This window comes from Phaseolus vulgaris, chromosome 6 (genome assembly GCF_051622355.1).
Source record: "Phaseolus vulgaris cultivar YP4 chromosome 6, ASM5162235v1, whole genome shotgun sequence".
Taxonomy (NCBI): Eukaryota; Viridiplantae; Streptophyta; class Magnoliopsida; order Fabales; family Fabaceae; genus Phaseolus; species Phaseolus vulgaris.
The window spans coordinates 20,596,463-20,610,655 of record NC_143503.1 but is presented as its reverse complement, the minus strand read 5'-3'; the positions used below and the strand labels follow the sequence as shown (position 1 = coordinate 20,610,655).

The window sequence follows — 14,193 nt, the reverse complement described above, 5'->3', positions numbered from 1 at the left end:
TCTTCATGGGGAATAGAGAGAAGGTTCCAATGGAAGCAGTCGAGACTTATCGTTTAATCCTCGACACTGATGGATACTTTTTATGTACCTAGTATATCTAGGAATTTAGTTTCATTGTCTAAACTTGATGTTGCCGGATACTCTTTTAAATTTGGGAATGGATGTTTCAGTTTATATCAGCGTACCTATTTGATTGGATTTGGTACTCTTTATGATGGATTATATAGATTGAATCTTGATAATTTATATGCTGAAACTCTTATGACCTTGCATCATAATGTTGACACTAAACGTAGTTTAGTGAATGAATGTTCTGCTTTTCTGTGGCACAAACGTTTGGGACATATTTCCAAAGAAAGGATGGAGAGATTGGTAAAGAATGAAATTCTTCCAAGTTTAGATTTTACTGATCTAAATGTATGTGTGGATTGTATTAAAGGAAAACAAACAAAACACACAAAGAAGGGAGCCACAAGAAGTACTCAGCTCCTTGAAATTATACACACTGATATTTGTGGACCTTTTGATGTAAATTCTTTCAATAAAAAAATGTATTTTATCATCTTTATTGATGATTATTCACGTTATGGTTATGTCTATTTACTGCATGAAAAATCGCAAGCAGTGAATGCGTTGGAAGTTTATATAAATGAAGTGAAAAGGCAATTAGACAGAAAGGTGAAAATTGTCAAGTCATATAGAGGTGGTGAATATCATGGAAAGTATAATGAAAGTGGAAAACACCCTGGTCCATTTGCTAAGTTCCGTGAGAGACGTGATATTTGTGCTCAATACTCAATGTAGGTACACCACAACAAAATGGTGTTTCAGAAAGGCGTAATCGAACCTTAATGGATATGGTTAAGAGCATGTTAAGTAAGTTAACTGTTCCCGTTTCATTGTGGATGTATGCTTTAAAAACTGTCATGTATCTGTTGAACAGGGTTCCTAGTAAGGCAATTCAAAAGACACCTTTTGAATTGTGGACAGGAAGGAAACCCAGTTTGAGACACCTGCATGTTTGGGGATGTTAGGCAGAAGTTAGAATATACAATCCGCAAGAAAAGAAATTGGATGCAAGAACAATCAGTGGATATTTCATTGGTTATCCAACAAAGTCAAAAGGGTATATGTTTTACTGTCCTACCTATAACACAAGAATTATTGAATCTGGAAATGCACGATTCATTGAAAATGGTGAAACCAGTGGGAGTGATACTTCACAAAATGTGGAGATTAAAGGAAGTTAGAGTATAAGTTCCTTTAACTAGTACTTCAACTTCAAGTATTGTTGTTCCTAATGTAGTTGAATCACTCAACGATGATGAAAAACAACAAATTAATGATCACGGGGTTAACAATGAACCTGTAGTAGAACAACCACAAGAAATAGAATTAAGAAGATCTCAAAGAGAGAGAAGGTCTGCTATTTCGAATGATTATGTGGTTTATCTACAAGAGTCAGAAAATGACTTAAGTATTGATAATGATGCAGTTTCATTTTCAGACGCCATAAATAATGATAATTCTGATAAGTAGTTAGATGCCATGAAAGATGAGCTTAAATCAATGACACAGAATAATGTATGGAACCTTATAGAATTGCGAGAAGGATGCAAGAGAGTCGGGTGTAAATAAGTCTTTAAGACTAAACGTGACTCTCATGGCAATATCGAACGTTACAAGCCCAGACTTGTTGCCAAAGGTTTTACTCAAAAGGATGACATTGATTATAAGGAAACATTTTCACCTGTTTCTAAGAAAGATTCCTTTAGAATTATCATGGCATTAGTAGCTCATCATGATCTTGAGTTGCATCAGATGGATGTCAAAACTGCCTTTTTGAATGGGGATTTAGAAGAGGATGTTTATATGGACCAACCAGTGGGGTTCATTGAAGAAGGAAAGGAACACATGGTGTGTAAACTTAAGAAATCAATATACGGGCTTAAACATGTTTCTAGACAATGGTATCTTAAGTTCAATGATACTATTGTGTCCTTTGGATTTAAGGAAAACATCATTGATCGGTGTATATATCTAAAGGTCAGTGGGAGCAAGTTTATATTCCTGATTCTGTATGTTGATGATATCTTGCTTGCAACTAATGATCTTGGTCTATTAAGTGAGACTAAAAAGTTTCTCTCTAATAACTTTGAGATGAAAGATATGGGTGAGGCATACTATGTGATAGGAATTTGAAATATTCCGTGATAGATCACAAGGACTGTTAGGTTTGTCTCAGAAAGGATATATTAATAAAGTCTTAGAGAGATTCAAAATGGATAAATGTTCATCTCCTATTCCAATATAGAAAGGAGACAAATTTAGTCTCATGCAATGTCCAAAGAATGATTTAGAACGGAAACAAATGGAGAATATACCTTATGCATCTATTGTTGAGAGTTTAATGTATGCTCAAACTTGTACATGACCAGATATTAGTTTTGTAGTTGGTATGCTTGGTAGATACTAGAGTAATCCAGGATTGGATCATTGGAAAACTGCAAAGAAAGTTTTAAGATACTTAGAAGGAATGAAAGATCACATGCTTACTTATAAAAGATCTGATCATCTTGAGGTGATTGGATATATAGATTCAGATTTTGCTGGCTGTCTAGATACACGGAAGTCTACATTTGGTTATGTGTATCTTTTAGCCAGAGGAGCAATTTCATGGAAAAGTGCGAAGCAGTCATTCATTGTTGCATCCACCATGGAGGCTGAATTTGTGGCATGCTTTGAGGTCACAGTTCAGGCTAATTGGTTGTGAAAATTTGTTTCAGGACTTGGAATTGTTGACAGTATTGCCAAGCTGCTGAGAATTTATTGTGATAACTCCGCATCTGTCTTCTTTTCTAAAAACGACAAGAATTCCAAAGGTGCTAAACATATGAAATTGAAATACTTTGTCATTAAAGAAGAAGTTCAGAAACATAGAGTGTCAATAGAATATATTAACACTGATCTTATGATTGCTGACCCTTTAACAAAAGGGTTACCACCCAAAACATTTACTGGTCATTTTGTAAATATGGGCATTATGTCTACTAGTGAATGATGAATGTTGTTATTAATGCTTATTTGACACTCTGAGCTCATTGGTAAATAAAGTTTATGAAATTTATGTTTTCTACTTTATGTATATGCATGTAAATTATGTTGTGGAAAACAAATTATGTTGTTATTGATGAAAAATGACATTATGTTTGAACCTATTATGGATTTTTTCACTATAAAGTCATATTAAGGAGAAAAAATGATATAGTAGTACATGAAAGGAAATGTGTTGATTGAAATGACATGTAACCGCCATGACTCTTATTATTTATATATACTTGATTTTGATGGATGATAGAACCAATTTACGTAAGGCCTTTTAAATGCACATTCATGTAATTATTAAATCATGAAAGTATTATAACTCATATGAGTCAAGTGGGAGAATGTAAGAAATTATGTAAATTGATTTCTATAAAGTGACTCATATGACATAGGGTTTGGGCTTAGGGACCGAATATGATTTAATAATAATAATAGAATAAAGGGCCCATTGGTTAACGTGAGAATATATATATGATGATACCTAATGAAAACCTACATCTGATGGAGATTGAGATTTAAGGACAATAAGGTTTTGTCTCTGCAAATAATAGTTGTGTCACTGTTAGCCATCAAGAAAGTGTGTGACAATAACGTAATTGCCAAGAGATAGATTGGGAAAAAGGAGATAAAGTAACTGCTAAAGTAGGATCACTCATGGATCAAGGTAAGTGCCTATTTCTTCTTGATTGTATGAATATGTGTGAGAATCATGATGTGATAAGATCTATATGTGAACATAAATGCATGCGTTCATAATCATGTTTTAATTTACAAGTTGTCATAAATTAGGGTTTTCTTCCAAAGTGAAAGTCGTGATGGTGGGGATTCACATAGGAATGATATTTTAGGCATTCAAAGAGAACTCTTATAGAAATGCAGTCGAGGACCACATGAAGAACTTTCCACAATCATGTGCAAATACCTTATTCAAATTGTTGGCGAAAATGCGTACTACACTACAACTCAACTTCAAGATGAGGAAGATTTAGATGTGCTCATCGACATAAAACACAAACATAACTGTTGAACCAAGTGGTGTTCAAGCTTTGAAGAATCCAAACCCTTTGAAGGATGTTGAAGGCTTGGTTGTGCTTGTTGTTGCTGAGCTGTCTTAGTTAGGATCAGGGGTAGTTTGAGTTTTGTAATCCACTCTAGATTGAATCCAAAGCATAGACATTCTCAATCTTTTAAAAGAAAAAGTGTTTTTCAAGCTAAGTGAAAAACAACCGATTGTTTTGTCGAAACAACCGATTGTTTTATACTTAGATGTTTTGAGAAAAGGTTGAAAACTGTTTTTCAAATGGTTAAGCTGTTAAAACCAAAACAACCGATTGATTCGAGGAAACAACTGATTGTTTGTTTTGGTACCATAACAGAAAAACTGTTTTAGCTTTGACTGAGCTTTAAATGCTTTAACTGTTTACGCTCCAGTCTTTAAATGCTTTGACCAATCATTAAATGCAATAAATAAGTTTGTTAAGATTTGATAACAAACAATATCTTTGAATAAATTCAAAAAAACATATTTGAGTAACAATCTTTTGAATACAAGTTTTTGAGTTTTTCAAAGAGTTGAGATTGCTTAGAGTTTGTGATTGATCAAAGAGTGTGAGATAGGATTTCTGCTTGTATTGATTTCAGATTTGCTTCTGTAACAAGTGTAGTCCTTGTATTCTGTAGAACAAGTTTGTTTGTGTGTTTGCTGAGAAGTGTTGTGTGTTCTTGAGGGGATCAAGATCAGCATTCTTAGTGTTGGTGTGTTGGCCAAGAGAAGTGTGTGTCTTGAGGGGATCAAGGTCACTTTCTTGGTTGTGTTGTAAGTGATCTAGGTTTGATTGCTTGTTGATTTGACAAACTGGATTCCTTATCAATTGTTTCTTGAAGTAATTTCATTCTTGGCTTAAAAGTTTGCGAGAACCCTTTTTAAACCATTCACCCCCCTCTAGTTTAAAACCATCCATTCTAACAATAACTTTGTCTGACACTGAGATAGACATACCTACCACAAAGGTATTTCTTCAATTCATTACACTCAACTTCACAACCACACAAAGAAAAAGTTCTTCTTCACTAACATCAACACTCACAAACACAACCCACACCACAATTATTTGATTTAAACAACACGTATTTAAGAGATTGGGAAGCCGATATACAATCTTACACCCAACTTCTAAGAGGTTTACCCACAACAAATCTTTGCCCTCCCTCACTCATGTAAACACATCACCATTACCTTCTCCATTACTCTTTTAGGGAGCTTAGACATAAAGATTATTGGTCAACAAACTTTGCCCCAATTCAACAATAAGAAGAAGTTCCAAAAGATGTCCAAAATCATAAAGAATTATAACTAAAATGGATATATTCAAAGAAGGTCGATCAAAGCGATGCTCCTATGGTCAGACTCCTAGTCACAAAAAAAAAACTATTACCTTAACTTTCTATAATTAATTATGTTACTAATATTTCATTACAATCAATAATAAGTCATTTGATTATACACTTCTCATGAATTTAATTCCAAAATTATCTACTCACTTATACTCAAATTCAAATTCTATTTCTTACTTTATTAATAATAATAATATCATTTGAATTAAACAGGTCCACCATGATAATTTTGTTATTCAGTATTTCACATTTACACTTTTTTTAAAATTGTATAAAACATTTTTTACATTCAATAATTTATTAAAATTTAAAGCTTTTTTTTCTAAAAAAATACTACATAATTTGATATTATTCTCAATTATTTTTTGAAATTACTATTTTTAACTTAGCTCAAAATTATTTATTCATGCTAAATTAACTTATATAAATTTCTCTTACTTTTTCTCCCATAAATAGTATTATTAAATATATTTTCCTTTCTCATCATTATTTTAAAATAATTTTTATATTTATACATTTTTTTCTTAAATTATCACAACTAGAAAATCATTAAATAGAAATTAATTTTAGAAACAAAAAATAATTAGTTGTTATATTGACTAAATTAGATAATACAAACATTATTGATATCTAAATTAGTTTCTATTATTGATAAATAGCTTCTAAATTGGAATCTAATTAGTTACAAAGATTTTAGAACTTGGTAGTTAAAATCTTCACAGCTAATTAGATATCAATTTAAAAATTATTTATCAATAATAAAAATCAATTTAAATACTAATAATTTTTGTAGTAATTATAATAGTATTTAATTTATCAATATAACAACTAATTATTTTTTATCTTTAAAGTTGATTTCTATTTAATGATTTTATTGTAGTGCATTTCATTTTAAACCATTACCATATTTTTACAATTCTTTCTCTTTTCTTCTTCTTCATAAATTTATTTTATTTACATTTTTCTAACAAAATTATTTCCTTTAGCTAGTTGTATTTTAAAATAATTATTTCTTCAAATATTTGTGTTCTCTCAAATGATATATTACATAAACTTATCTTTTAAAATTACTATATTTTTTACAATTCAATCCATTCAATTAGATCCGATACATTCCATTCCTTTTCTACAATATGTTTTATTTCCTTTTTTTTATTTTCTTGTTTAAATTTTTTTCTAATTTTAAAGTTTTTAAAACATATATAATTTATAAAAAATTATTTATGTAATTTTTCACTTGTCTAAATAATTATATGCTACACACATACTAAAAATAATTAAATTTCTCATATAATTTATTTTAAATTAATTATTTTTTACATTTTGTTCTCATGTTGACAGGTTCTTTTCAAATACATGTATTAAAGTTTATAAATCAAATTACTAAATATTGAAATTAATTTTAGTTGTATAACTTACTTAGAAAGCAAGTATGTTACTTTAAAAAAAAAACAAGTTTTATCTTTTAAAAATTATTTTCTTGTAAATTAGGCAAAAAAGATTGGTTATGTTAGCTTGGGGGCAGGCTTAGCCTAAGTCCATTTTTTTAGTTTATTTAAGAAATATATCAAGCTAGACTAACACAATTGTTTTTATTTGGCTTATTGGAATAAACCATGCTAATTTTACCATCTCTCTCTACAATGTGTTTATCTACATGCTAGATATATAATTTTTGTAATTAAATTCACTAATATAATGATTTATATATACTTTTTGTAATTAAATTGACTAGTATAATACATTATTCTATTTTGTTATATGTAATCCATCAGCATCTACTTATTTATGTTTTAAATTTTATTTGGACAAATTTCTTCCTAAACACTTATAGAAGAGAAGAATATCAATAATTTTTTTCATAAACTAAGATTAATGTAGAAAAGCTTTTCCTATTATTTCTTAACATTTTAATTTTTAACTTGGGCACAAATTAATTTTAATCTATAAGAAAATTATTTATTATTCCTTATTTTTCACTTCTAAAAATGCTTATAGAGAAACTCAGATGTATTAATTAACATATGATACACCCTAACATAACTTGCATTACTTAATATTAATTCTTTTTGAATTTTGTGAAATTTTATAAATTTAATATACTTTATCAACATGCATGGCTGTGTCTCTTTATAAACATAGTTATTACTTGGTTTATTTTCTCATATCAATCAGAGGAATTTTACCTCATCCAACAAAATCTTCTTCATACATAATGTTTAAAACAAACCAGTTATATAAACTTTGTGAATAAATATGCATTTAAGCCATGAGATTCATAGCACAGTTCAATGACAGTACCATTTACTATGATTTTGCTTTGCTATCTATAATATTACCATTTACAATTACTCAAACGTCTCATGCTTACTATGTCTAGGCTCTAGGAACACCACTTTCACCTACATGTATAGTATAAAGAGAATATGTTTATATACTCATTAGTTTTGAACTAGTTCAACCAAAGCATAAGCACTCTCAGATTCAGAGCAAGACCATATATATCATATGCAGTAAGTTGGAACACTGGTGGGTCGATACACAAAGGTCCTGACATTGTGTGAATATCCTGATGGGTGATTGTAACTGAATTTGACTCCCAAGCTGCCCTCACCAAGTTGAGTGCACTGCTCATGGAAACTACTGATTGGTCGAGCTAGACACGCATCCCAACGATCACTCTCCGGCATTGTCTCGGCCACTGTGTATATCCCCTTGGCGTCTGTGAATGCCTGATAGTTTAGAACTTCTCCAGACCTGGTGATGCAAAGAACAGCAACCTCAGCACCTACATTAGAGCAATAAAGTCAATTATCTTTTGTTAAGAAAAGGAGATAATAGTCTAACAGTGTGTTTTTTAGAGTTAAAATTGATATATGGAAATTGCACTGTGATTTTTGAGTTGCAGCAAGATTTTCAAAATGCACTAGCAAAAGGAATCCTGTGTGAATCAACATCAACCACGTTGCAAGATTAAATACTCCTGAGCGATAGTTAAGTAGTACCGTTAGAAAATGGTGAAAAGAACACCCATAAGAAAGGGAAATAGAACATGAAAGTGTAAGCTTCCAAGCAATGAGAGGAATGTGCATGAATATACTTCAGCTTCATAGCAATTGTAGAGGATGGCAAGATGAGAGCAGGGACATCTCCTTCGTTCAGTTTTTTGTATGATTGTTACATTTCGAAACTAAACCACCACCCGATAGAATGGAATGATATGAAAGTTGAAACTATGAATCATCACCAAAGGTTAAATCTGAAAATGGGATTACTTAAAAAACCAGACACAACAGAATAAGAAAGAAGGCTTGTTTCTGATAGAGACAACATTAAATTAGGCTGGAACTAAGAGAAGGGGTTTAAGAGACACTTATCTCCTACAAAAACATAGAAAGACAGCTAGGAGTTTATTCCTATGAGTTTGGTCTTCATTACTCTAAAATACTCCCAGGACAGCAATACTAATTCTCTCATGGAGGCACTAGCAAGGACTCCAGGAATTTAGTCGAACACCTGCATCTCTTATATCTCTCTTAACCAAAATCTTTTGAATAACACTTCAAACTACTTTAATCCTTGTTTATGTCACAAGGATGTGAACAAAAATGTTAGGGAGTAAAATATGGTTATCATAGAAAATGAATAGCAAAGAGATGTTCAATTATTTTTGAGCTTTAGTTTGAGACACGCTGATAGCAACCTACTAATAAAGGGAGCTGGTCATAACAAAAATAATGTTAAGGAGCTTTGAACATACAAGATACCCGCAAGCATAAATCAACTAACACAATACATGAAACGATGAAAGGGTAAGAAAGAAAAATAGAAATCTTCACAAGGATTAGACATTAATAGTCATTGATACAAATAAACTTCAAGAAATGGAAAGGCAAAGTGAGCAGAATGAAGAGAATGTCACGAAACATCTTTTCAACTAGTCATACTATCATGGAAAAATCAATATATCCGACTGGGTCAGGAACACAAATATTTCAGATACCAAATTCTACTTGGGATTGAAGAAAGAAAAATAATTTCACTCCCAACAGAGGCTAATAGGGCAATGCATTCTTATGAATATCTGCAAATACTTTGATCATACCAATCAGGGTCATCTCATTCTCCTTCTGTTGATTAGTAAAAACAAAATACAAACAAACAATTCATCAGTCATTGTAATCATCATCATCATCAAATGTCAACAAACAAATCCTGAAAACATCTTCCTTGTTCAATCAATCCAATGTGTCACCAGGTCTAACTGGCTAATAATGACTAAACAATACAGTGCATAGTCTATGCCTGGTTTCAAAAACAGTATCCGCAACCAAAATTTTGACTGCAACTATATGGATTTTGGGTCAGCCGTTACTGCAATTGTAACCATATTTGTCCGCAATTTCCTACAATATCAAAGATCACAACAAAACTTCAACTGCTACCGCAATTTGAAACCTTGGTATTCTTTTGCTATGACAAATTTACTCAACAGGGTCAAACAACCAGAAAATCAAACAAAAAAATTTGAAGGGCTAAACGGTTAAAACGCTAACAAATAACTACACCACTGATAACAACACGCACAGCTCAAATTTTCAACCCAGTTAAACAATCGGTGGAGAGTGATATGGTTTATTTACAACAGCAAAAAGCAAACAACTTTCATCATAAAAAGGAAAACACCATTTCAGAAACTCATCAAAACGACAAAAATTGAAACAAAACGCCTATTGAAGAGAGAGTGAGAGGAAAACCTTCAACCACATGGTCTTCAGGTCCAAGAGAAGAATCCCCACAAACATCACAAACAACTCTTCCATGGATTTCACCAGTCCAAGCACGCACACCCACAACAAAAAGCAAAAGAATGAAACCCATCACTGTCTTCTGTTTTTCCATGATTGGGATTCAGAAAAACAACAAAAAAATGGCACCTTTCTCAAGAGAACTCTGTTTTTGAGTTTATGGGTAGTTTTCTTTTAACTCTAACAGTGCATTGATATTTCCACCGACACAATAGGTGAACACTAAGTCCAACGCCCGAGTCGACTGGGACTGAAGTTTCATTATATAAATGTTCAGGGACTAAATTGGAAAGTAAAGAAATTATGCCCCTTGCTGTGTGAATCTATAAATACTAACCAAACCATTTACATATACTTGTATTGTGCCGCTTCTAAGAGGGACACGGGGATTGGTATGTTACCCATACTCTCTGTTTTGATGTATTGCGAATTTCTTTTGATACATCGAGAATTTCTGTTAATGTGTGATTATTTTATCGTTTGTATGTTGTGCCCTTTGAATAAGACTTTTGTTGTTATTGATTGTTTTTGTTGTGTTTGGGTTCTTGTGTATTGTAAGCTAGAAGGTTCAATTTTTGTTTTGTTTTCAATAGGGTTGTTTTAATTAAAGTTTCTGAATAGTGAAAAATTAACTGGGTCACAAGTGGTTTTGGTGTGGAGGGCACTATGCATTGGGGATATAGGAATATTGACCCTTATAATCAAGCTCGATGTCGCTTTTACTTTTTTTTGTTTTCTATGGGGAGTATAATGTGTTGTTTTTTGGTTTGGTACTTTGGATTTGTAGGTGAGGGTTGGGGTTTACAAAGTGGATGCTTCTCTCGATGGCCTAATCTGTTTTTTTTTTTTTTTTTTTTCTGTTTTGTACTTTGGATTTGTTTCCATTGCTTTCTAAATATATGAATCACATAAGTTGGGTGACCACGATTGCTCTTTATTGTCATGAATCGAATTTCCTATAATGATTTATAATATAGTAGTGGACTGAATTCCCTGTGGAGAAATGAAATCTGAGGGATGTTCTTCTGCACTTTGTTTTGAAGTAGTGTGCCATATAGCATCCATTATGAGTCTTAAGCGTCTAGACAACAATGCATAAATTTCTACTGCTTCAATTGTCAATTTGTGAAGTATTTTGTGTCATAATTAGTTTGGTTTCATTTGTGTCATGAACTGTTATAGCATATATAAGCACGACCCTTAAGATCGCCTTCCTTAATTCTTACCATGGAAGCGTTTCGAGTCATAGTTGTGCAAAATCAACTTACCAACTATGGAGTTTCCCATTAGGGTTTTCCTTGTGGGTCCTCCTCTCCTCCACTTGATTCATATATTAATGAGGCATAGACTCTTTTTACCATCGGACCTGTTACTGTTGATCTTGTTGGAAATGACTTCTTGTCTCATAAGATTTAACAAATAGGATCAGTTTCTTTGGTTCTTGATTAATGTCTCAGCTAGAAAGTGGGAACACTTACATCAAATGACACTTTCATATTTTGGTGGCATGTACCTTGATGACTGATTTGGTGCTTTGTGTTTACTTTTATTAGTTCTGTTTTAGTTGAAAATACAAAAGTTACGTTTGATGAATCAATTAGATATGTGAGAGGGGAAGTCCTTTCTATTCTAAACTTAAATTATGAGTCATTGATATTGATATATCTGACTTTTTAATCTTTTGTGTTGGGAAATACTATGAACTAATTTTAAAAAATCCTAAATTAGTACGTTTATCATATGCAGAAGGGCGTTTTAAAAGATTCTCCCCCTCCCTTTTCATGTTCTGTTTGCAGGCTCATATTTTGTGAACTCAGGTGGCAATGTTCTTAGTTATAGCAAATTAGACATGATTTTGTTAGGTGCATATTGTTTCAGCACAGTCCCATCAATAACACCAGCATATCCTTCTCTACCTCTAGGGCCCTACTTTGATCTGCACAAGGCACTCCTATATTCCAAACCATCCAAATTCACCTCGCTTGTAATCAATGGCCACAGAAGGATGTAAGTTGCATTGTTCTTCTCTTCCCTTTCCATTAACATCTCTCTTCCTAACTCTGAAAAATCTAACCATTAAACTAAATTTGCAGTTGTGATCTCTTTGATTTGCACCAGGAGCAAGTCCCTTATGAAGTGGCATGGTCTTGGCAAAAAGAAATTGTCAGGGACAAGAGGTCACAGATTACAAAGGAAGGAGATTGTAATGACACCCTTATTATTCTACAACACCCTCCTGTTTATACGTTAGGCACTGCTAGTACTGTGGAGAACGTCAAGTTTGACATGAAAAATGCTCCTTTTAATATTTATCGGACTGAGCGTGGTGGAGAGGTTACATACCATGGCCCGGGTCAGGTGCTTGCACTAAATCACTTGCTACAGTTTGGAAACTTCCTATTTTGAGTTATTTTGCACAGCAGTTCGTAACATAATTGCATTTTGCATTACAGCTAGTTATGTACCCAATTATCAACCTCCGAAAGCACAAGATGGATCTTCATTGGTACCTAAGGACTCTTGAAGAGGTTGTCATTCGTGTTCTTTCTTCAACATTTTCAATTCAGGCTTCTATGGTGGAAGGTTTAACTGGTGTTTGGGTTGGTAAACCTCTAAATCCTATTGATATAACCCTTGTAGTTTGGTATATTTTTTTCCGCACCACTTGCCCTGATTTAGAATTATCTTGGTTATTACACATTAACAGATAATAATTGTACTGCCTTGGCTTTATCTTGTTTTAATCAAAGTATTTTCAAATATGATCTTTCTCTCTTAGCTATAACGTTTGTGTTCATTTCATGTGACATTTGAGGAAATTATTTGAGATGACAAGTTTTAGTTTCATACATAAATCTCCAAATTAAATCAACATTATAGACATTACACTTTTAGTATTATTGATACTCTCTGCATATTTTAAAGGATGTTGGATTATTTTTTATTTCTAATTTGAGAATCTCGATCATATTTAACATTTTAGATGTTCCTGTCTCTGAATGCTTTTTTCTGGGGTTTAGATTATATATTTCAGCTCACAAATGTTCATGAAAGAGAAGATAAGTAGTTTTATAGCAATAAGGATGAGACTTGCTGCTGTGAAATAAGATTATACAACACATTTTATTATGTTTGTGAGTTTGTCATGATTCAAATCATTTTTCTTTTACCTTAGTAATAATGCATTACAGGAAATGAGAAACTAGCAGCTGTTGGTATTAGAGTGTGTAGCTGGATAACCTATCATGGGTTGGCACTTAATGTCACAACAGATTTGTCTCCCTTCAAATGGATCATCCCATGCGGAATTCGAGACCGTCAAGTAGGAAGCATTAAGGAGTTGGTGAGAGAGGGTAAGCCATGTGTTGGTCATGGAAGACCTGGTTTGCATCATCTGGATGATGCTAGTCTTATTCATATTACACATAAATCCTTGCTTGAAGAATTCTCAAAAGCATTTCAGCTTGAATACAGTCACAAAAACATTTCTCCCCCATGTTGTATGAAAGGAAATGAAACTCTTTTACCAAGTAGACACAGCAAGGTTAAATTTGTTTGATAGTGTATACACTTCTCAATCCCTTGTCTATGAAATATCACATCTGTTTTGCAATACAACACACTTTTACATACTTTCCACATTTACCCAATTTCTTGGGATGAATAGCTAGCTGATAACTATAAGACTATTGAGATTGTGGCTCATATATCTTGAAGATGGAGTTTGGTTTAATGTACTTTGTTCCAAGCAAGTACAAATTTGGAGATTTATGTAAAACTTATCATTGAATCAGACACTTTTCTTGTAAAAATTTAACGTTTAACAAAGACTGAAATAATACATCTTATCAGTCGATGCATAGTTACTTTTTTTGTTCATCAACTG

At 32.4% G+C, this 14,193-nt stretch overlaps 2 protein-coding genes across 2 annotated transcripts; one reads left to right on the top strand and one right to left on the bottom strand.

The window, feature by feature from the left end:
• Nucleotides 1-7,717: 7,717 nt before the first annotated feature.
• On the bottom strand, nt 7,718-10,539 carry LOC137831178 (uncharacterized). The gene is made up of 2 exons (XM_068638752.2): nt 10,257-10,539; nt 7,718-8,287 (listed from the first exon to the last, which is right to left on the bottom strand). Exons 1-2 carry the CDS (start codon nt 10,399-10,401, stop codon nt 8,004-8,006), a joined length of 429 nt encoding a protein of 142 aa, XP_068494853.1. The 5' UTR covers nt 10,402-10,539; the 3' UTR covers nt 7,718-8,003.
• Nucleotides 10,540-10,598: 59 nt separating this feature from the next.
• LOC137831177 (octanoyltransferase LIP2p, chloroplastic) lies at nt 10,599-13,939 on the top strand. Its single transcript, XM_068638751.2, is given in 6 exon segments — nt 10,599-10,699; nt 12,104-12,314; nt 12,401-12,665; nt 12,761-12,911; nt 13,499-13,792; nt 13,795-13,939. Coding segments are annotated over 5 exon segments (897 nt in total). The 5' UTR covers nt 10,599-10,699; nt 12,104-12,156; the 3' UTR covers nt 13,824-13,939.
• The last annotated feature ends 254 nt before the right edge of the window (nt 13,940-14,193 follow it).

Coding starts and splice junctions, on each gene's coding strand:
- LOC137831178 (XM_068638752.2), bottom strand. CDS start 10,401: ATGGAAAAACAGAAGACAGTGATGGGTTTCATTCTTTTGCTTTTTGTT. Junction 8,288..10,256: donor TGAAGACCATGTGGTTGAAG/GTTTTCCTCTCA, acceptor GCTCTAATGTAG/GTGCTGAGGTTGCTGTTCTT.